A 23244-nucleotide genomic window follows, 5' to 3' on the forward strand; every position below is an offset into this window, starting at 1 on the left:
ATGTTGACAGTGGTGCTGTTTGCTGGGAGCATTGGCATGACTACAGTTCCCACTGATACACTGGTGACCAGCTATGAGAGAAAAGAATGGGAGAAGCACAAGAAGTATGTGACAGGGGTGATGGAAGACTTCAACGCCCACTGGTAGTACTTGAACTTTACCTGTCCAAAGTGACTCCTCTCAGTTTGAAGCAATCCACGTGTATACAAATACTACAAGCAATAGCAGGATTCCAGACCAGGGTGGAGTAATAATAGTTTCCTGTGGCATACATAATGATGTCTCGGGACACACCGGTTGAGAATCACTTATTGCATGTAGTGCATTCATACACAATGGTAAAATATGAGGTGTACAGTATTAGAAAGGTTCCAGGACTCGTGTCACAATTTCAAACAGGAGAAAGCCAGAGAAAATCCACATCAGCACAGGGGAAAAGTGCAAACTCCACCACAGGAAGGCCTGAATTGAGACCGCCCATTACTGTATATTGTCTTGATAATACTTATTTGAGAAAATGTTATGTTTTGTAATTTGACAACAGTGAAATGAATATTTTATCAGCGGTTGGTTAAAGTTGACCCAACCAGCTCACGTGCAAGAATGTTATCTTGTCGACTGTCATTCTAGGGCCCATGATACTGTCTGTGCTGTTCCTTAATTTGATATTTCTGTTTCAATCGTGTTTTCCATGTTCTCTATTGAAAATAAGGCTGTGGGGGAATATGCAGACAACCTCAGTGGTGCAGTGTCTTGTACTGGCCATGGAGCGTCGATCCTTAATTAAAATCACCCTGGCCAGACTCATCCTTACACGCGTGGAACAAGGTTTCAGTTCATGTGACATTTTATATACTTTGCAATTACATGACTACTCACTTGTTATCAGCATATTTACCCCCCTGGCACAATCATCAGGTAAGTCCGTGGAAGAGGCTTCAAACATGTCTCTGTAGTACATGGAAACTCGTGTGTGTGTATGTGTGTGTGTGTGTGTGTGTGTGTGTGTGTGTGTGTGTGTGTGTTTGTGTGTGGCGTTGGTGGAGTTGTCGTTGTTCCTCCAAAGGGCCAATGGGCACCAGCTTTCACCACCGAACAAATGGCTCAGGCAGATGTGGAAAACGAGGTTCCCTACTACGGATTAGACCCGCATGAAAAACACAAGGACCATTTGTCCTAATCACAACATTAAATGGTTCATACGCATTATGAAGTACTGTAGGTGTGCAGACCTATGCATACTCACACCTTCTTCTCTAACTGAAAATTCCTGTCATGCCATGAACAGTCAGGGTTTCATGAAATAAAATGCACACATATCCAGAACCTTGCTCAACTCACAACAAGCCGGAACAGGTCTAAGTGAAATGCAACATTTTCCTGCTCTTAATTCATGAGATAATGCCATATTACTTGCAATTGCATTGCTTATAGTCTACTTCTCATCTGTTTTAAAGTGCCATCTCTGCAAACTGAGGCCAGCTTCTTTGATCCCTGGTCCTAGAATGATATTGGGAGTCAAATTGTAAACTAATTGTAAACTGATTGTTTATCAGTTGCACTGTTCTGTAGTTTTTGCTCTTCATTCTGGGTGGATGATAGTCTTTTCGATAGCAGTTTTCTGTTTGTAATTGTACTGTTTTTGTGCTTACACGTTGTTATGACGTGAATTGTGTTTGGCCACATTATCTTTGAAAAAAGGTCTTCGGGTTTCTGTTTTTTATAAAGGTTTCGATTGCAGTTGATTGTATGTTCCTCCAGGAATGGGTTCATGATAGGTTCTCGGATTAGGAAGTGTATCCTCAACGTTTTACCCTCATGCAACGTCTATGTACACTGTTGGCATGTTAAAATCTATATCTCTAAACTGAAAATAATTCCAAAACAAAATAGCTGTAATTTCTTTGCATGAGGAATAACCGCCGGCACGCTCGCAGCTGCTAAGATACCTGCTGTAAACACAAACCACGTGACTTGCAGATCAGGAGCTTTGCGGCAGCGGGACGAATGACGGCTTAGCTGTAGAGGAAGTTAGCGAGGCAGGAAAGCAGGCAGCCGCGTTACTATGTAACCTATACGAATTGGACACATCATTGCACTCAGACAGAGGTAAGCCTCCACGTATAAACGCTCACATGTTAAAATCTACAGTGAGCCAAAGCTGAACTTGATGCTCGTGGGCGTGTTTTCGCAACGCCTGTTAGCTGCAGTCAGGCTACAAACAACCCTAGGCCTTTGCTAGCACGACCTAGTTAGCATGTCTGACATATTTTGCCTCGGTCTTGATCTTTTATCTACTGTACATGTTATAATTTTGTCTCTAGAATGACAAGCCGATTTGTCATGCAGTTATGGTACAGTCATGGGGACATCCGTATGTTTACTTGGCTAAAGACTTGAGGAATAACTAAAACTTCCTCCACAGGTCATCGTTAGGTTGCTAACGGATATGATCCATAGCTGCAGATTGGCATTAGCAACGCGTGCTAACTAGCAGGCAACTTATTTGTCGTCTGTTAGGAAAACTAGTCAATATAAGTAACATTTTACATTTGTTTCCAAGTCAAAATAGTAATCATCTCAATTTCTGTTCAATAAATCCTCACCTGGTCGTTATTACGTTCTCACTGAATCCATTCTGGCCTCTTGCAACTTGTGTACACGCTTGCTAAAACTTGAATTACTGATTTGCATTTGGCATTAGTCGGGAGTTTAGAATGTGCTACTAGTACTGCATAAACGTTCGAGCTCTTTAGTGGGCCTCCGACATTTGAATCAAAAACCTTGTTGACCGAAGTAAACAGCTCGCTCATTGCTAACTGCTAATTTAGGACAGTAACGTGCACCAACGATGGAGAAAGCACTGAATCGTGTTATTGTCACAAACTTAAGCCCCTCGTCCCCACTTATTTACGTTAACATTTATTGCATACTTGATCATGTTTAATTACATTTATGATGCTTTGATGTACACGTGTAGCTGTAACATCCACATGTCGGTTATCTAAGTAATGCGTTTTATCTATATTTCCCCCTTGCAGGAAGGTAGCAGCATTCATGGATATTGTGGACACTTTTAACGTTTTAATACCCAGTGACCAGTTAGACGACAGCCTTGTCGTAGGTCAAAATCTGGAATGTGAAGCCAGTAATGAGTTTGGGTCGGGACTTTGCCTTGAAGATTCGCTCAAGAACATGTTGAGTGACAAAGATCCCATGTTTGGATGTGCAACGTCTCAGTTCAACCTGCTGGACAATGAGGACTCTACTTTTCAAATTTCAAGTTCAGCAGGTATGCTTACTACCGGTACATATTTTCATATGGTGTTGAGCCTGTTAATATGTGCTTTTGGAATAAAGTAGTTCTATATGGTTTCGTTTTTGTGCATAGTGTGTTATTTCACACACTTTCAATACTCATGTAGTAATGTTGTTTTAAGTCCGCATGTGATTCTGATGAAGGATTAAGGCTGACTTTAACTTCTGCACTGCTATGAACTGCCCCCGCAATCCCATTTACACAAACCTTTGTCTTTCCTGGCAGAGCTCAGTGGTGGTTCAACAGCTGCAGGCCTCAGCGGTGACCTGGCGGTCACAAAAAACAATTCAGCCACAATCAAGAAGCCTGTGGCCAGACCCAGGAAGCGCCCAATTAATGTACAATTAGGTAAGCTTCAAGCTTATTTTTTTTCCTGTATATTGCATTTCAACAAATTGTGACATTTGTTTGGCTTTTCAACACAGAATCCAATGACGGTCCAAAGCCTGCTGAGATTACCCCAAATCCTGTACCCAGAGGAAGACCGGGAAGGAAACCTTCCAACAGACTACAGAAGTCATTTCTGATCAAGAAAGGGGTTAAAGGAATACAGCTGAAGAAAGAACTAACTCTGGGTGGACGCATCAATATCAACGATATTGAAGGTGGATTATGGTTAAAACCATCTGTTGTGTTGAAACGACTGACTGTCACCATTGGAGGATTCAAGATCGAACTACTTCCTGGGCCATCCTATCTCCATGACACAGAAGCCAATTTTGATGGTAGTTTTTCTTATGGTGCGGATGTTGGGTTCGCCATGTTGTCAGATGATGGTGTCGCTGCACAAAATCCTGTACTTGAGAAAGTCGCGGACCAGAACGTAACTGAGAATTTGGGTATTGACGATACACCACTTGGTCTGGGGCCATATGTGAACCCTAATGACATACAAGCGGCTAATGGGACCGAAACAAAGAAATGCACTCAAGAAACTAAAGATGACAATCAGCCTGTTGTGAGAAAGCAAAAGCCTGTCAATGACAAAAAATGTGGTGTTAAATTGCCACCCAGCAACGGGACCGCTGCAAGTAACAAGGTAAACAATAAAGAAAAGAAACCAATTTTAGCCAAAAACCTGCTCCAATCAAAGCAACCACTTACTTTCAATAAGAAAAGTGGCATTATAGGTGAAAAAAGCAACTCGACTAAAGGAGCTACAGCCTCCCAAAATGTATCATCAAAAGTTGTCCAAAGAGATGTCCTCCACAAATTGAAGTCTCTTAAAGAGAAAAGAAGCAGTGAACATTTAAAAAGGCGGTCTGACACCACCCCGAGTGAACATCCCACTAAACATCCAAAGATGCAAACAGGAGATCCCAAAGTGAAGCCAAGCTCTCCAGTGAAGAAAATGCTATCTAGTGGGAGTCGTGCCGTCGATCAAAACAGTCCAACCAAACCGTCTCATACTCTCAACATCTTGAAAGCAGACTCTTTCAACTCCACCCATGTCACTCGTCTGGGTCATTCCTCCAAAACACCAGAAGAAGCAGGGCAGGATAAGCCAAAAACGAAGAAGCCTGAAAAGATCCTACAAAGGCAAAAAAGTAAAACTGCAAGAAGCATCTCTGTGGATGAGCCACAGCTGTTTATTCCCGACAATGCTCCGGCTGTAAAGAAAGAAAGTGTGGAGCCACAGCAACAGGAGCAACCTGCCAACAGTGAGTCTGTGTGGGACGGAAACAACTGCTGTGGTCAGTGCAAGAAACACCACAACAACATGTAAGTATACGTTTATAAACGTTTCTCAAGCTCGGAACACAAATTAGAAATCAAATTCTTCATGATTGTATTTCTGCAGGCATCATTCCAAAATACTTTTGTCAAGATGTTTTGGGTGTGCTTGATCGACAGTAAAAAGCTTTTTCAAACTGCACTTCAACCCGTTCATTGTTGATGTGCTGCCGCAACACAACAGCGGAAACTGGCGTGTCCTGTAACAATCAGATCAGATAGTCAGTAGTACGGGCTTCAAAGAAAATTGGTCAAAATATTTTTTTCACCCCCTTTCAGGTTCATGGTTGGCTGTGGCCGCTGTGATGATTGGTTCCACGGTGACTGTGTTGGACTTGACCTGCTCAAAGTACGCGAGATGGAGGAGGAGGACCAGATGTACGTGTGCTTAAAATGCTGCGAGGAGGAGAGTAAAAAGCTGGAGCCCGAAACCACACCTGCGCCTGAACTAAAGATCGAAGCTGTCAAGCAGGCGCCCAAGCCCAAGTCAGCAGCATCTGAGGAAATGACATCAGGGGGGGTGCGATCTTTCAAGAAGGTTCGTCATCTTAGCGTTTCGCTCACTAAAGTTGTTTAAACAACAGCTGTAGAACATTAATTACAAAGGATGTCTCGCTATGTGTGCTCCCCAGCTAAGTGATGCTCTGATATTAATCATAGCCAGTGTTTCCACTACACAAGGGTTTGTTATCTTTTTTTGTTATTACTTTCCCTGTACACTGATGGCTTGCGCACGGGTGTATGCTTCTCGTAGATCTGTATATTCGCCAACGTTTGGAGCTTCTCATAAAAGTTAGACATAGACTCATCCATTGTGTTGTACCAAAATAATGAGATTGAGCCAACATAGGAAAATACACCCACATAACGTAACACATTCAGCCACTCGAAAGATAATATTGATTTGTTTTGATAATGTTTGACGCTGTCAGGGTGCTTCCAAACAATGTTGATCGTTGTGGTTGTCACTTCCAAGGGTGTAAAACTGCACGGAGATGTTTTGACACTCTCATTTATCTGAATTAGTTTATTAAAATATGAGATGAACATTTTTGAAACATTTTTTTGAATGCATTTGACTATTCTCATTTATGCAGGTCATTTCATTCTCGGGGCATTGAATCAATGGCAATTGGAAGAGTCCACTTGTGATTGATTCAGTGCCCTCAGAAGTACGAAGCCATGCCATTTTACACACCTGGGAAGTACAAAAACAACTATTAATGTACTAGAATTAACTTAAGAACACACAACTTTGCCAAGTCCAAACATTCCGATTCTATTATCGTAAAGGTGAACATTCATACTTGTTTTTACTTTTCCTGTTAAAAAGTAACCCCCCCCCCCCAATGCAAATGCTGGTGTTCCTTAAGTACCGTAATTTGTCATTCCTATCTCCTAAAATAGGAGCAAGGTCGAAGATCATCCGCAGATGTCAAAGAAACTCATCATAAAACAGGTATTTGATACAGTGCTTAAATATGGTAATGCTGTTAATATATTTATCACATTTTGCTATTTAACTCTTAAATACTGAAAGCACATTCATGAATGCTTTCATTTTATGGATGTTATTTTTACATTTTTCACAGCTAGCAGTTGCGTTTCCAAATTGTACACCAACAGGAAATATATTTGGCAGTGTTGGAACTTTGATTTTTATAGAATTCAACACAGAGTAAAAACACCTGTTTGAATTGCAGTTCCTTTTTTTTTTTGTTGTTGTTGTTTTGTTTTCATTGAAACTTCCTCTGTACTTTTTCTGTCCTCACAGGCATTCAGCTGAAACCTGAGGCAAAAAGTAAAAGCGTATCTTCCTCTTCAAAAAAGCCTGCATCTGTTGAGGAGATCAGGCGCAGTGTGCGTGATTCTCTGAAAGACATCCTCATCCAGAGGTAGGAGATCTCTGTAAATTTACATTACAGAGCCTCTTCATCGAACAGCTTTCAAAAACAGTTTTGTTCAAGATGCTGAATGTGTGACGCTCTGCAATTTAGGTTGAAGGAGTCTGATTTGAATGTCCCAGTGGAGAAAGCTGCTGAAGTTGCCAAGAAAATTGAGAGAGAAATTTTCCATCTGTATAAAGATACGGAAAACAAATACAAGAACAAGTATCGAAGCTTGATGTTTAACCTCAAAGATACTAAAAATAATGTAAGTGTAGTTGATGTCTCCAAATGAGACCAGACATGATCTCTGAAGCCATGACAGTTCCAGTATAATTTACAAGTAACCTCCTTTTGTCCTACCACTCAGGTTCTCTTTAGGAAGGTTCTAAAGGGAGAAATATCTCCTGGTAATCTAATCCGAATGAGTCCCGAGGAATTGGCTTCCAAGGAACTGGCTGCTTGGCGGCAAAGAGAAAACCGACACGTGAGTAATCCTCATATCTCATGCATCCTCAACTAAACTTGATGGCCATTAAGACGCTCAGTAAGGCTGATTTATACTCATCTCCTCTTTAGTGAACAAATCTACCTCTGGATGACTTTTCTTTTCCCCCCCACAGACAATTGAAATGATCGAAAAAGAGCAAAGAGAGGTTGAGAGGCGTCCCATCACCAAGATCACACATAAAGGGGAGATCGAGATCGAGAGTGAAGAACCAAGGAAAGTATCTGAACCTGTGGAGGTTGAGGTAAGAAATGGACCATGACCTGATTTGTTTTACTCGCAAGTCAATGCGCCACTCAGTTGTGGACTCTGCCTAACTTCTTCACAGGTTGAACCGCCAGTCAAAGCCCCAGAAGTGCAAGTCGAAGCTCCGATTGCTCCAGAGAAACCTGCAGAGAGCACTGAGACTCAGAAGGACACCACCAGCAAACACAAGTCTCACTTATTTGACCTCAACTGCAAAATCTGTACAGGTGACTTACAACATGAGCCCAAGTTGTGACCTCATACATCAAAGACGTCAATGACCGACTTTCTTGTCTGACCGATTCAGGCCGCATGGCACCCCCGGTGAAAGAAGCGCCCACCAAAGTGGTCAAAGTTGCGACAACCGTGGCAAAGCGACAGTCTGCCAAAAGCGAGGAGACGAGCACACCAACGCCATCTGCTGTTGAGGATGACCTCCACCTCACAGTCTTGGAGGAGAGCTTTCAGAAGGCTCACACCAGCTACGAGCGAAGGCGAGCACTCGTTTGTGATACGCGTTTATGCGGCTTAGTGCCAAGATAGCGGCTGAAGTGCTACTCTCTCCATCTCAGGTCAGACAATCCAGCTGGCCGAGACGATGACGCATCATTCCTCTCCAGCCTGAAGTCCTTGTGGCGAGGCTTCCTGACTATGCACTCTGTGGCTAAACTTGTCACAAAAGCTTTCCCTGTGTCAGGCATTCTGGACAGCTTGACTCAGGTACGCCACTCTTTTTAACGAGCCCCCCCCCCATACTTTTGACTTAAGTGTTTCAAGTCCACTTTGAAACTTAAATCTGTCTTATTAACATTCTCATTAAGATTTTGATGTCTTTGCCCCACATTGAAAAGCAAAATGCACCCTTGGAACCTAACATTTGTCAGTTTTTCAATTGAACTGTGCAGTTTTTAGGTTGCATTTTTGCATGATTTGGCATTCAATGAGGGAATTGTGCTGTTTTAAAGAGTGATATTCTCCGCAAGTATGAGCACTCGCATCCTGAGGCAATCGAAGGTGACTCACTTGAAAGTATAGACAGTGAATCCTTTCTGTTTTTCCATAGGATCTTCCTGACAGCATTCTGGTTGGCGGAAGGATAAGTCCACAGACGGTGTGGGACTACTTGGAAAAGATACGCGCTACAGGAACTAAAGTAATAAATATTTTGACTTCTTAACTGGAAGGTTCAGACATGACATTACATCTAACCGTACATTGATTGCTGACACATGTTTGTTTCTTTTTCATTTAAAGGAAGTGTGCCTGATTCGCTTCTCCCCTGTAACTGAGGAAGATGAGATCTCCTACACTCTCCTGTATGCTTATTTCAGCAGCAGAAGGCGTTTTGGGGTGGTGTCAAACAACCGCAAACAAGTGAAGGACATGTATCTCATTCCTTTGGGTGCTTCTGAAAAAGTGCCACATCAACTTGTGCCTTTTGATGGACCAGGTGATCAACACTAGCAAATTCACCCCTGTCAAGAATAAAGTCATTGTCTTGACACAAATGTAATTATCATGTGATTTGCCAGGTCTGGAAAACAACCGAGCAAACCTTCTCTTGGGACTTATAATTCGTCAGAGGCCCAAAAGAGATTATATTCCAGTTGACGTCAATGAAAGGACAAGGATGTCTCCTGATGTCAAGCCCACCGTCCCAGCTTCTGTCAAGGAAACTCCTGCGGAAGAAGATGATGAGAAGCTCTTCCTGGCCTCCTTGACTACTCCAAATAAAAGCGAGAAGGATAAACTACTTGAGACTACAGAGGCTGCAGAGGAGCCCATCACAGAGTCTTTTGAAGAACCATCTGCAGCAGCGAACAGCAGCCAGGAACCCCACAAGCCTCTGCGTTTTCTTCCAGGTGTGTTACTCGGCTGGGGTGGAGAACTCCCGCCTCTGCCAGATTTCGGAGGACAGCCTTTTGCTGATGCCCACAAGGCCCAACCTGCTCTGAAAACAGAGGTGCCACCCAGCGGGGGCTCCAAGGGTCCAGCTGCCGCTGTCACTGCTGCTACGCCTCGAGACCGCTTTGTCATCAAGAAAAAAGAAGTGAAAGTTGTCCAAGCTGAACCGCAGTCATCCGGCCAGACAGAGGATTCAAACGCATCACTGGGAAAAGATGCTGAGCCCGCACCCCGAGGTCCCCAAGTCTCTCTGAGAGATAAGCCTCCAGATGTTTCCACGGAAGCTTTCTTGGACAGCCTGGCTACGATTCACAAAGATGGTGAAGTGAGCAGCAGTGATATCCCCAAGAAAGAGGACATCGCTCTCCCTGATTCAGACAAAGCAAAGTTGGAATCACAGCCAGCGTCAGAGAACACAAATTGCTCCAAACCTCTAAGTGGAATATTGAAAAAGATCTCCAACTATTCAAGTGTGACTGAAAACAAAGCCAGCGAAACGAGCCCCATTACCCCCGTTGATGATAAGCACGCTCCTGTGTTGGGTAGCAGCAAAATCAGCTCAGTTACAACATTTCATCAAGGCTTTTTACAGATCTCTCAGGCCAAACACAAACTGAAAGAACAAAACCCATCTGATAGTCAATCAGTCCCCGGTGACTGCAGCGATCCTGCTGGAGGCCATTCGAGCGGCACAGTAACTCAAGCAAGAAACCCTTCTGCAGTACCACAAGACACGGGGAGGGCGCCAGCTCTGCCAACATGTAACAGTGCCGCACCTGCCCACCACCAGCAGCAGCACCAACCTCAGGTACCTGGCCGTGACCACGGCCCATCTGCTCCAAACTCTTTTCACAACCTGCACATCCAGGATCCGAATCACAGCACAGCAGAGGCCCAGGAGTGGGGTTCCCTTGAGGCAAACCCCGAGACTCTCGCCCAACCAACTGGTCAACCTCCATTGCAGGCCAAAGAGGAAGCACAGGAGGAGCTCTACACTTACTGTCACCCGTGGGAGGAGAGGGAGTCGCACAGCGAGGACCGGGACCACCACCACGAGAGGCACGGCCACCGCAGAGACTCTCACCACCGGAAGAAGAGCAGGCATCATGACAGGGGGCGGAGCAGGAAACACGAGCACGGCTCTGACGACAAGCGCAGAGACAAGAATCGGCACCACAGACACTCTGAGGACCACTATGGCGAGCGGCGGAAAGAGCGATACTACAGTGACGACTACACTAGCCGCCACAAAGAACGCCACGGACACCGGCGGGACTCTGACTACGACTATGACTATGACAATGGGCGAAGGAGCTCAAAAGACAGTTACTCGTAATAATTAGGTTTTTAACTTTTTTTTTTTGTTTGTTTTTTTTTTTTTTTAAGGAAAACAAGCACCAGTTGTATGTGTTTTGGTGCTCTAAGGAACCCATTATCTGATTCAAACCACTACAGCTTTTTTTTAGCTGTTTCGATTTTTTTTTTTTCGACGTCGTCAGTGTGCAGCTTGTATGTAACATCCCTCCCATGACTTCTGTTATGACAAGCTGAGCTATTTTAGTGGAGTTACAAAGTTCATCACACTTGCTTGTCAATTTGTTACACCTTGTACAACCATCAACTGCAGCAACAAAACCTCAGTTTTTTTTGATGGCTTTGCTGCAACCAGTTAATCCTCAATGTAATGGAAAAGAAGCAAATCCATTTCCTTTCCAATGTGAGCCTTTCCTATAGAGGTGTGACTACGAAATTGATGAGTGGGTGTAGATACATTCTTTTCCTACCAATTTGGAAAAGGGGCCACTTTCAATTTTAAATGTATTTTCTTGGTTGTTGTTGTTGTTTTTTAAATTAACTTTGTTTCCATTGACCCGCTGCATTATATTTTCAACATCCGGTAATATTGAGCCGATTGATTGATTGGTCAAATTGTTTTAGAGCCAAAGTTATATTAGCTGCAAAAACAAACTTCATGGAGGCACCCATTGAGCAGCAGCTTGTGTTCCCCAAGTTGGTTCCTTTTAAATTGCCTGAAATATTTTATAGTCTTACTTTCTACTGGAAAAGCATTGTACATTTTTTGGCTTGTAATATACAGTACCTTAGAATGAAGTGTGCCTTTGCACGTGTGTATGTACAGTTGGTAATAAAGCTAATTCTTTTCTTATTGTGATAAAAAATGTAAACATTTCTGTGTACAGTAAATACAGTATATTAAAGATACCGTCACCTAAACAACACTGCTGTACTCTAATTAAATGTACATGAAACAGACTACCGACAGTTTTACCACTATGATTTGTCTTCTTCACAAAGATCTTTGTATGAAATGAAACAACTTCCTTTATTTTGGGGGGGGGGGGGGGTCTTTGCATATAAAAGAAAATTCCAATGAAGTTGGGAGGACAAAATATTTAATGTTCAAACTGATTAAACCTTGTTTTTTTTTAAGCAAATAATCGTTAGCTTAGAATTTTATGGCTGAATTCCAAAAAAGCTGGAACAGGGTCATGTTTATCACTGTGTACACATTTTATTTCAGCACCTGATTGGAAAAATGACTTAGTTTTTACCAATACAGTACTTGCCTTAATTTGCCTGTTTTGTTCCAAGCGTAATGAGCGGCCAAGATGAGTATCATTACCCTTTGCCATGATAGTCTTTCTAGTGAGGCGACATCTCAAAAAAGCGCAACACACACACACAAAACATTTCACCCATCATGATAATAAGACACATGATTAAGAAGGTGATTTACCTTAAAATCAGGGGTTCTATAAGGAGGTCTTCCTGCTGTGGAGGGCCTAGAGCAGGGGTGTCCAAAGTCGGTCCTCGCGGGCCGCTGTCTTGCCTGTTTTCCAGCTCTCCCAGGAGCAACACACCTGATTCAAATCATCAGGAACGTTCTAATGCTGCTTCAGAGCTGGCTGATGAGCTGATCATCTGCATCAGGTGTGTTGCAGTCTGGAGAGCTGGAAAACAGGCAGGACAGTGGCCCTCCAGACCCGGAGCTGGACATGCCTGGCCTAGAGTTTTTGAACACCCCTCGAACTGCAGGCTGACTTTTAGGAGGAGGTTTTGTTCCTTCTGTGTTCTGAGATTTTGAAGCCCATGTTCCTAGAGAGTTAAAAATCATCGGCAGCTGTTGTGAAAGCGCAATATAAATCAGCATGTATTGTATTCAAAAATCTGTGTGTTTCACTTTCTCACAAAAGCCACTTCCCCTTCTACTACTAATTACCGTTATGAACATTAAAGCCCTCATCAGTTTTTGAAAACAGAAGGGCTTCATCAAACAAATAAACATTTCGGAGATTTCCTTCAAAGCCCCCTGAAAACAGTCCAGATGTCACGACAGATACATTTGTGAACATTTCAAATCCCCCAAAGTAGAGCTGCCCCCCGTAGTTTAAGGCTACGTATCTCCCAAGTGGATCCACATCCTCTAGGATGATTCTCTTATTGTTCAAATGGACTTGAATGACCGTGCTGTTTATTACAATGGAAACATGGTGCCATTTGTTGCAGCAAAGTGCCTGACTTTTTGAAGTCAACGGGAGGGAAATCCTCTCCCCAAGATTAAGTGCAACTTTCAGGCCTCCCTTCTCTAGTCCCACTGCCAGGAAGTCCTCATCTTCATGCCCCCCTTTGCCCATCCACATGATTAGACTGTCGCTAGTGTTTGTGAGGAAGATAAAAGAAACGTGGGTTGATCTTAAATTTCTCCTGCTGTATTTCAGATCAACGTATTTAACGTAAGAGCGTCCGACAAACTTTAAAGTGTCTGTTGGCACCTCTCTGGTGCAGTACTTTCCTCCCCATCCGAGGGGGCACATGCAGGTGTACGTTGTCTGACTAGCAGGAGAGCATATGGAGCCATGTTTACAGATGTTGTTGACACAGCTTAAAGACTGATTACAAGTTGGGCCGGTCCATGATGGTGGGCAGTCACACGTGATATCGTCCTTCCCTGTTGCCTTGCATTGACCTCCATTGTGGCACACCTTGTACCCACAGTCACTTCCATCCCGGTCCTCGACATTTGCGCCACTAAGAGCCCCTTTTTCCGTCAACTCCAACTCAAGTCCGTTTAGAATCATTTCTCTGATGCTGCCAGTGAAGCCCGTTGGCTCCCCTTCGATCGCGTCCGTGGCCACAGAGCTCAGAGAGGAGACGCCCCCGACAAAGATGTTGGTGGCAACATCCAGTGTGCTCATCCCCTGGGTCACGTTGCGTCTAACTTCCTTGCCATCCAGAATTAGGAAGCCCTGCTGACCGATCCGGCCCGCCTTCACGGTGTGCCAGCTCCTCGCATGCAGGTCTACTCTCGTCACAGTCTGCAGGGCGTGGGGACCATCCCCCAGATTGTACCGCAGCTGGACAAAGCCAGACATCAAAGAAAGGCAGAGGAAGTCTCCTGCAGGAAAGAATTAAAAAATGAGTTGCTCGGAAGACATTTGTAAAAGGTTACTTTAGATACATTTAATCCCAGGTAATTATTTATAGTTTTGTCATATATATTTTTTCAAGACTTGGGGTAAAAAAGGGTCTGAAAATGGCTCGTACTGAATGAGTTAATGTACTTTTATAACAGGGTGGCCAACCCGCGGCTCGCGAGCCGCATGTGGCTCCCGGACTTTCACAAAATTGTCGTAAACGCCTCGGGGATGGCGCTGCCATTCAAACAACGGTGCTTAATACACTACGTCAGCCTATCATCAATGCTGTTACTTGATTGACATAGAGGGCAACCAGTCAGATGACTGAATCACCGCTCATGCGCAGACAAAGGCGCTAAGTGCTAAGCTAGTCAGCGAATTACCTCTGTTTTTAGTGCAGGGGTGCCCAATACGTCGATTGCAATCAACCAAGAGCCAGCAGAGCGGTGGGAGGAGGAAATGGGGGGGGGGGGGGGGGGGTTGTTATGTGTTTGTGTTTTAAGGTTTTATTTATCTTTGGGCGCTCTGGCTGTTGCTCGTCGTGGCGTGTATACATTCATATGTGCGCGAGTGCATGGTCGTGTGTCTGTGCATGTGTGTGTGTGTGTGTGGCTCTTTGCAGCAACACAGTAAAAAGATTAGTCAGAGCTATGTTGAGGTGAAGTTTAGGTGAGTGCCCTCTTTCTTTCAATCAGATTTGCATGAATTATTATCGGCAGCAAATATGCATTTAAAAAAAACATTTAAGAACACGTCCTTTTGTTTTTTCAATACTCTTGATGGGTTGTTTCGCTTTATAAAGTAGTTACCAGGTCTGTCCCCAAGATGTTGTGCAATGTAGAAAAGGATGCCACCAGGTGATAAAGCTTGGAACTGCATTTGTAAAACAGTCCGATGTCTCGTATTCACTGGGCGGAAGGACATCCAGGAGGAGCGCTTTCCACTGAAGAATGGATCACTGATGCTCACAGCTGAAATGGGGACAATAGAGCAGTTAAATTATTGAACAGCGAAAGTGTTTCCTTGTTGACAAAATGAACAGAGAGAAAAAAAATACACGTGTAATGATGAAGATTGCGTGTGATGGTGTGACCTTTCTCGCAGTAGACTCCTGCTGTTCCCAGGGGGCAGTGACAGGTATATCCATTTGGAAGAGGGATGCAGGTGGAGCCGTGGGCACACAGAGGCGGGGGAGCGTGCGCGGCATCGCACACTGACATCGTCTCCGAACAGAGCGCTCCTTTCCATCCGAAAGGGCATTGGCAACTGCGGGAGGAAAACGCAAGCTCGTAGCTAATGATTTCCCATCCACCGTGCTTCTGTAAGTCTAGTAAAATGTGCGGCCTTACTACACGGATGAACCAGAGTCCACACATGTTCCTCCATTCCTGCAGTGAACATGAACACACAAATTGACTCCACATTGACCCACGCTACGTCCAAAGGCGGGATGTCCCAGATCTTGGACTGTTCCATTTCTTCTCGTTCGAAAGTACATTTCAAAAATGCACCCTTGAAAAAGACAAGACAGACAAGGGATGCTGTTTTTATAGATGCACGTCTCATATCGAGAGGGTTATTTATCAGTTAGCTGAAATGCCAGGAAAAAAAAAAAATCCAGAGTCATGACAACATATCAAAGTAATCCCCGGTTACAATACAGCCGGTGTGAGATACACGGGGGAGGACGCCTGAGCATGCCTCGTAAATTCAATGATGTCATTGACATCACTACTTATCATGTCTTTTCTGTCCATCTCGACATTTGGAGTACCGCTACCAATATTTTAGACTTGATCAATCTTGGGAAACTTCCCCTTTTTTCAGTGACATAACGATTAACATTTTGTCTTTCAGTGGAGGCTGGGATAGTGAGTACTTACAGAATCAATACTGTATTTACATTGATCATATTATGTGCATAGTTGTCAAGCTCAACATGTTCATTGTTCAAAGCGAAATATCAAGTGACATAAAAACCTTTTAGAAAGTTGAAATATATTTGTTAAACAGTCAGCTAAATCAATCATGTTGCTAAGAGAAGGTCAACCGTGTGCTGATTAAATGGTAAAATTAGTCCAAAATGTCCACTCTGTCATCAAGATCACATATTTTGCTGTTGGCATGTACCTTGCGTGCTTGCAAATTCTTTTTTTAAATTAAAAGTGTGGCTTGACCAAGATGCATTTCTAACAGTGTAATATCTGACTAATACAAGGACTATGAAGTTCAGGGGAAAATAAATGGAAGTAGTAACCGAAGTTACTAACCTAAGTAACCAAAGTAACCTAATCTGCTCAAACTCCATAGCAACCCAGAGAGCAGGTTGGGAAAACAGCCCAGTTGTAAATTAAAAATCAAATATTTCAGAAGCAATACAACATAGGGCTCAGAATAATGATATATCTTCGACCTTCTTTGAATCCATTGAGAAACGGTGATGCTGTCACAGACTGCCAAAACATTCACCCTCTCAAAATAACATGATGAATGCTTATCGCTCAGCGTTCACACAATAGTCAAACGAGTATGCCACCTATCATCAACCATCTACCTGGTCTTGTTTGACTCTTGCTTCCATAAATCCATCCCATCCGGGCCATATTTACTTTGGCCTGTAAGTGCAGAGCATAAAAATAACACTTCATTGCATTGCCCAACCCTCTTCCTTGCATTGGCCACTGGCGCAAACAGGATGCACTAGAAATGTCATGTTCACTCATGAATATTCATGGCCTGATGCCATCTACGTCGACTTAAGTGATGGTTGCGGCATTATAGACGTAGGCCTACTTCGATGTGTCTTTTTAATATACTGTAGCTGTACCCAGGCGCTACTGTTCTAAATGGCTCTGCTTCACATCGCGTTGAATAAATGCCCTCAATCGGAATGTTTGCATGTAATGGTGTCGAGCCTCGACAAACACTATTCCCAGTTACTTGTTATTTGATCAGAGGCTCAAATTGACAGACTGATTCATTTCAGGAGTCACCGTGTCTCCTCAGCCACCTTTCCACAGGGGGCGGGTGGGCGTGGGGGCGGGCGGGGTGGATCTGTTGATAACTGGGAGTGAAGTGAATTATCAGTGTGTTCACTGCCAGCCATCATGATTAGGGCCCCAGGAAGGTCACGCAGATCTGATTAGACGCCCATGAGTTCTCATTACATCCTCAGCACTGGGGCGACGGCGCCACCGGTGTGGAGTTTACCAGCACGAGGACGTCGCTGGGTCAGGTGGAATATGTGAACTGTGTTCACCACAGCTGATTAGATTTTTTTTCCTTTTTTTTTTTAAGCTTTCATTTGAAAGGCTAAATTGAAATGAATGCCAGACTCATAAATAAGACACAAAAACATTTGGGGCTCTGGACATAAAAAAAGTTGCTGTTGATTTCAAAGGATTCTGTTGCAAAATAAGAGGCCCGCATAATGAATGTGTTTATCATTGCATTCCTCAATGTTATCCTCAAGGTCAATGTTTGTGTAATTGCAGGCATGGTAAATAAACACATTGCTGTATTTACTCCAACCCGTGTTGGGAGTAATTCTTGTGAATAATAATGTTCTGGGATAACGTTATACCAATTCCAATGTCAATATGTTATAATGTACCGGTATTTCAACCAGAAAAAGGTGAGTAAGACATTTCCACTTTGTAGGCTTACACAAAGCGCCCCCTCGTTGAAGATTTAGCGCACCATAGGTGGCATGTCTTGCATTTGTAACGAATCTCGCCAGTTGCCAGATCGAACACCGTCACAACTCTCAAGAGACTTGTGACATCATCAACATCATCATGAAGATGACACCAGTGCGCCAAAAGAGAGGACATGGCTTTCGGTCTAAGGGAGTATGAAGCCCATATCCTGTCCCTAGATGCTCACATTAGAAAGTCACATGACACTCAAGAGCACAGCAGAAGCTGCCACTGTCCTCTTGTGTGTTACTGAACAGACCATTAAAAAGTTACATCTCAATTTGGGCAAAACTCATGAACCATGATATGGCAAGGCATATTAGGAGGCAAGTAACCGTATTTTAATCTTTGGCATCAGTTGATTTGGGGGAAAAGTGCAAAACCGCCTGCTTCCTTTGGCCTATTAGGAATATAATCATTGTTAAATCAGTTCTTTTGGCATCGTTGCCTTTTCAAAGGACTTCCAAAGATCTGTGGCGTACTTTGAACGCCAAATCATACTTCTGCAGTTGTTCTGGTGAAGTTAAAGCGTCATCTTGTACTGCAACCAATAAATCTCAATGGACAGTGGCAAGTCAAGTTAACTTAACGTGCCTTCCTCCGGGAGGCTTCGCTCCACATTCCAAAAACATGCATGATAGCGTCACTGCAGACTGTAGATTGTCCACGAATGTAACTGTGAATGATTCTTTGTCAGCACAGGCCTCTCGCCTTGAAAGTCAGCTGCGATAGGCCACAACTCAAACATAACCCTGAATAGGGAAATGTAAATAAAATGGATCGATGGTCATAATACTTTATTATTTTAATTTTCTTTTTGGAGGGACTTGGCAACAGTAAAATGGATGTACACCGCAGCAATTAATTGATATAACCACACTATGTGCTCTTTTCTGGTCTTTTCATGATGCGTTTCTCCTCTGCTTACTAAGGCAAGGGTGTTCCTGGGATGAAGGCCAAGCTTCAGTGATTCTTAGTGCACGCTGCTGAAAGTGGCCGTCTTACCCTGAAAGCCGCGATGGAACCTGGAGCCAAGTGGCAGCAGGTCAGAGCTGTACTCATTATATCCACCTACAAAGAGATGCTTGACAGCATCGAGGACCCGCAGAGGTCCTGGAGATGAACCCGTTCTGTTCCTTTGTCCATCAACCTAAGAAAGACACTGTTTATACTCGAGCAAGTACTGTGAATAATCGAAAAATCTCAATGCACAACCTCCTATTAGTTAGCTTAATTCTGGTTCATAAATGTTTTTGACTCGTACTAAAAGACAATAAAGATTTTCTTCCCACAGGGATCCTCATTGACTTTTTACATTGTTCTTGTGGATATATTTGGAAAAAAAAATGAAGCACAAGCCTGACACGTGAAATTGTAACATCATTTACCGGTACATTTCTGACACTACAGCAGACAAATATAAAGAGAGGGAGGAGATGCTTTTTGAAAAATGTTGAAAAATGATTATTATTATTTTTTTGTAGGTACAGCAGCTGCTATTTTTCATGATTTGCAATCTGCAGTTTAGAGTCAAATCAACATTCTGCAATGATCCAGTCACCTTCAGCCATCCTGTTTGGTTGGTCCTTCCAAATGTGACAGTGTGGATGTCCATGCGGAGGTTCAGTCGATCTGAAACCATGGTTGCTATACCTGAGCCGAGATTGAATTTATGCAGGACTCTCCCTTTCCGCACGCCCAAAACAAAGAAGTCATCGCCATCAGTGCCTGGAAGCAGAAGGCATTAATGAGCAATGAACAGCGCGGCAGATATAGTACAGTGAGGTCATAAATATATTATAAATAGCATGAACTCTCACTGAACTGGAACCCACAAAAAAAACAATAACAATCAATTACCCAAGATTTAAACTCAATTATACATGCGGTTGCTTGAAGGCACACTGTAAACGACATTGTTCATCACTGCAACCACTGCGGATTTTGTGTAACTTGATCCCATGCATTAATAAAATAATTGTGCCCTCTATGTTTTAAGTAAGTGATCAAAGCTGACACATTATTAAAGCAATTATTGTTTTAGTTGTTCAGATCTCATCTTTTCTCTTATTTCACCTTTGAGTTTGCAATATTTCTGACTATGCCGCTCTCTCTCCTGGCAGGTATTTCATTATTCATATTGCTCGTGTTTTTTTTTCCCCTTCTTTTTTGTTTATGAATAGAACTCTCTGCAGAAGACCACAGCAGATCTACTGGAACTTATTTTTGTATTGTTTTTAGAAACTATTGTTGCAAAGTTCACGTTATCACGTCTGACTAATTCAACACCGCATTTGAAAATGTATTCAAGGTGCCCCCAAAAGTCACCATATCTTTTCATGACGGATATTATTCAGACAGACTTGAGGCCATTTGAATTTGACAGCTTTGCGGTTTTGTAAGCATATCCTTCCCTTGCTCATACTGTAGCTTTCCAGTTGACATTGGAGCAGCGTTGTCCAATTGCCCACTGGTAAGCATTTCCTGTCCACTGATTGCAGTGGAGTGCCAATTTGACAAGCGTGTCGAAAGTGTCTGTGGTCATGTTACTAAACGCCTTGCGGAAGGAAAAAAAAAGGTCCAATCAATCCAATGACATGGCAAAACAAAACAAACCAAAAAAAAAAAAAAACCCCACACAGGGACTAATTGATAGAGTTAGTGCTGGTTTTGGAGTTCTTTCTTTTGTCTGACTTTTGAATTGTGTAGGATTTGCCCCCAAAATCGTTCTCTTAGGAATGAGGAATGTGCTATTCATATCGTTGCCGCTGGATAAAATGGATTGGAGGTGGGGGTGGGGGGGCGGCAGGAATAGTAACTGCTTAAGTCTTCGCTGATATGTAGCGGTCTAACATACCAAATGGTTTGGATGATTTCATTGAAATATTACAGTGGAATGAGCATTACAGGTCAGACGTAAAACATAATCCCCCGAAAGATTGCAGGTTGCTGACCTTGTCCTTTCTGCCCAGCAAACAGGATCAGGTTGTCTTTCAAAGCAGACGAGTGATTGGCCAGCGTGAACTTCAGCTGGAACTCGTAGAAAAAGCCGAGATTCGGAATGTTGGAGTAGGCCGTAAAGGACGTGTAGCCAAACTCATCAGTACCACTGAATCTGGCTCGTGTGATGTTGACGGCTGCAAGACAGAAAGAAACATTGGGAGGAGACCATGTGCTCTCCATCACAACTTGCCAAAAGATGGCACTATTGCCACACAGCACTTCAGTGGAGGGAGTGAACCCCTCTCAGAATGCTATTAAATGGTGACCTGTTTTCAAACACTATCACCTCTCCAGTCCCATTCTATTTCCATTAGTAGCCATTTAGGCAGAATTTTGGCATGCAGACGATAAATGCTTCATCCCCTGGCTGCACACAATGACAGCAGCGTAACATTCAATTCACGTTTAGTTACAGAGAGCGCATTGTTTGCATTACCCCCATTTGTATTGAAACTCTGCATTTGATTTTGCACCGCAGACCCAATGTTAAGTTCCATGATATTTTCAGAAAATCACTTTTTCACCGAACATAAAACTGATATTCTTGCCTGGAAGATACGTGTCATGGTGGCAGTGATAGCAAAACAAGCTCAAAAATCTGCTCTGCCATTGTCCCCCTCATGCACATAAATTATTTATAAAGCCTCATCATCCCCACTAAGAGTCCTATTTGCTGACTGTTTCTCTGAATCGCCTCTATAAAAAAGTAGACAAATGGCACCCTGTTGCTCCTATTTTGCTCAACTAACAAGTTAGATACTACTGGCGCTTTATTTTTTAAAAGACCACATCTGGATATATGGATGTTGTCAGTCTTCACAATGACTATTACACAGTTTTTACACTCCCACCATAAGTATGTCACATCAGAACACTCACACTATTGATAACCACATGCTGAACTAGCTCAACTAAAGCGTACGCAAGGTCAGCATACAAAGAGGTACCACAGCATCCATAAAATAATAACACACCTTTTGTAGGAAAAATATACATTTTGAAATATAAGAAATACAAAAAAACCCCCCCAAAAAACTCCCACATCTTTTGAAAATGCCATTCAACCCATCTAACCATTTTCTCTACCGTTCATTCTCATCAGGGCTGTGGGTGAGTTGGAGCCTATCTCTACCATTCTGGACAAAAAGTGACGCAGTAAAATCTGGACTCATCACCATCCAATCACTGCAAGCCATTAAAATAGAACCTAAATCAGGGGATGGGCAACTGCGGTCTTTGAGGATCACAATTCTACATGTTTCCTCCAGCACACCCGGAACAAATGATCAGGATCACTAGCAAATCATCGGAACAAATCATCAGGCTTCTGCAGGTGCATCAGAGGAGGGAAACATCTAAAACATGCAGAATTGTGGCCCTCAAGGACCAGAGTGGCCTATCCCTGATCTAAATGATCCAAACTAATAAGTAGACACGGACTCGTAATTTACTGTACAACATTGAAGTTCACCCTATTTGTGTTTCTTAAATTATTTATTCCACTACTGAGGTTTATTTTGACATCAATTATGTAAGTTAATGTCAGACTCGGCACCATGTTTTCGACGTGTAACGCTGCATTACATGTAAACATGACAATGGTGACACTCATTGCAAGGTTTGATTCCGATCCCGTTGACTTCGGTGAATAACGGAGCCCTTAACATTTTAACATTTTGTGCCGTACACACTTTTCATTCGGTTTAGATTGGAGATCAAACATTAACAAAGGTCAAGGGACCTGAAAAGTGACTTTCTTGAAAGCCTTACATTGTGTGTTTGCTCACGTTTGCTCAATAGAAATGCCGAACACCAAAATCAACGACAATACAAAAAGTCCACCTTCGAGGGTTGAGTCAAGACATGAGTGCACACTGCACACTGATTTAAATGCCCTTCAGCACCCAAATCGAATCCAGTACAAAACTAATGGGTAAAACCGACAAATATGTACATCCAAAAGAGGTGCCACAAACAATATTTCATTGGAGACATATTGCCTCCATGTTTAACCTCAACACAACACTACAAGGATGCAAAAGTAGCAAATTAAAAATTAATAACGATTACAACAAAAAAAGCAAGTAATTTCTAATTCTAAGTGAAGTCACCCGAAATATATATGAATTTTTCACAAACTCTGCTAAGGTACTCCAACATCGGTTGCACTTCCTGGTCTTTCGTTGCATTTGGTCTCCTGGCTGTTCACAGAGTAACGGTCTCAATTTAAGAGCACTTTAGACGAGAGTTGAAAAAATTGCACTGAAGAAGACAACTTTGGTTTCTGGCTTCCTTGTCTTCTAGCACTTTAACGCATCTTCCTTAGCCACTTTGTTTCAAGTAACTCTCAATAATTGTATGTGTGTGATGATTTCACAACACTAACTTTCATAATCAAGATTACGCTGGGGTTATTCTTTGACAGTGGTCTGTCTGAAGGTTTGAAAATCACATGCAACAGTAACAGAACACGGCATGAACAACCGCTGGACTCAATTATTAAAAG

General features: G+C 42.9%; 3 protein-coding genes across 3 annotated transcripts in view; 2 read left to right on the top strand and 1 right to left on the bottom strand.

Annotated features, from left to right (window-relative positions):
- Nucleotides 1-1180, top strand: LOC147199233 (isoaspartyl peptidase/L-asparaginase). Its single transcript, XM_086122473.1, is given in 5 exon segments — nucleotides 1-143; nucleotides 631-781; nucleotides 783-828; nucleotides 919-970; nucleotides 1027-1180. Coding segments are annotated over 5 exon segments (546 nt in total).
- Nucleotides 1181-1994: 814 nt separating this feature from the next.
- phf3 (PHD finger protein 3) lies at nucleotides 1995-11872 on the top strand. Its single transcript, XM_086122432.1, has 16 exons — nucleotides 1995-2109; nucleotides 3042-3292; nucleotides 3545-3667; nucleotides 3745-5041; nucleotides 5333-5591; nucleotides 6461-6512; nucleotides 6828-6948; nucleotides 7051-7207; nucleotides 7310-7426; nucleotides 7563-7691; nucleotides 7776-7920; nucleotides 8001-8187; nucleotides 8266-8413; nucleotides 8757-8846; nucleotides 8948-9143; nucleotides 9226-11872. The coding sequence occupies exons 2-16, from the start codon at nucleotides 3058-3060 to the stop codon at nucleotides 10932-10934; spliced, it is 4965 nt and encodes a 1654-aa protein (XP_085978558.1). The 5' UTR covers nucleotides 1995-2109; nucleotides 3042-3057; the 3' UTR covers nucleotides 10935-11872.
- A 239-nt stretch (nucleotides 11873-12111) lies between these two features.
- eys (EGF-like photoreceptor maintenance factor) overlaps nucleotides 12112-23244 on the bottom strand; it is a 141193-nt gene continuing 130060 nt past the window's right edge. The window contains exons 43-49 of the mRNA XM_086122554.1: nucleotides 20690-20872; nucleotides 19297-19463; nucleotides 18741-18885; nucleotides 15387-15549; nucleotides 15131-15303; nucleotides 14847-15008; nucleotides 12112-14015 (exon numbers count right to left, since the gene is read on the bottom strand). Coding sequence (XP_085978680.1) covers nucleotides 12832-14015; nucleotides 14847-15008; nucleotides 15131-15303; nucleotides 15387-15549; nucleotides 18741-18885; nucleotides 19297-19463; nucleotides 20690-20872 — 2177 coding nt within the window. The 3' untranslated portion in view covers nucleotides 12112-12831. The remainder of the gene's footprint in view (nucleotides 14016-14846; nucleotides 15009-15130; nucleotides 15304-15386; nucleotides 15550-18740; nucleotides 18886-19296; nucleotides 19464-20689; nucleotides 20873-23244) is intronic.

Source organism: Hippocampus guttulatus, chromosome 10, assembly GCF_054856545.1.
Source record: "Hippocampus guttulatus isolate MCC_2025c chromosome 10, RoL_Hgut_1.0, whole genome shotgun sequence".
Taxonomy (NCBI): domain Eukaryota; kingdom Metazoa; phylum Chordata; class Actinopteri; order Syngnathiformes; family Syngnathidae; genus Hippocampus; species Hippocampus guttulatus.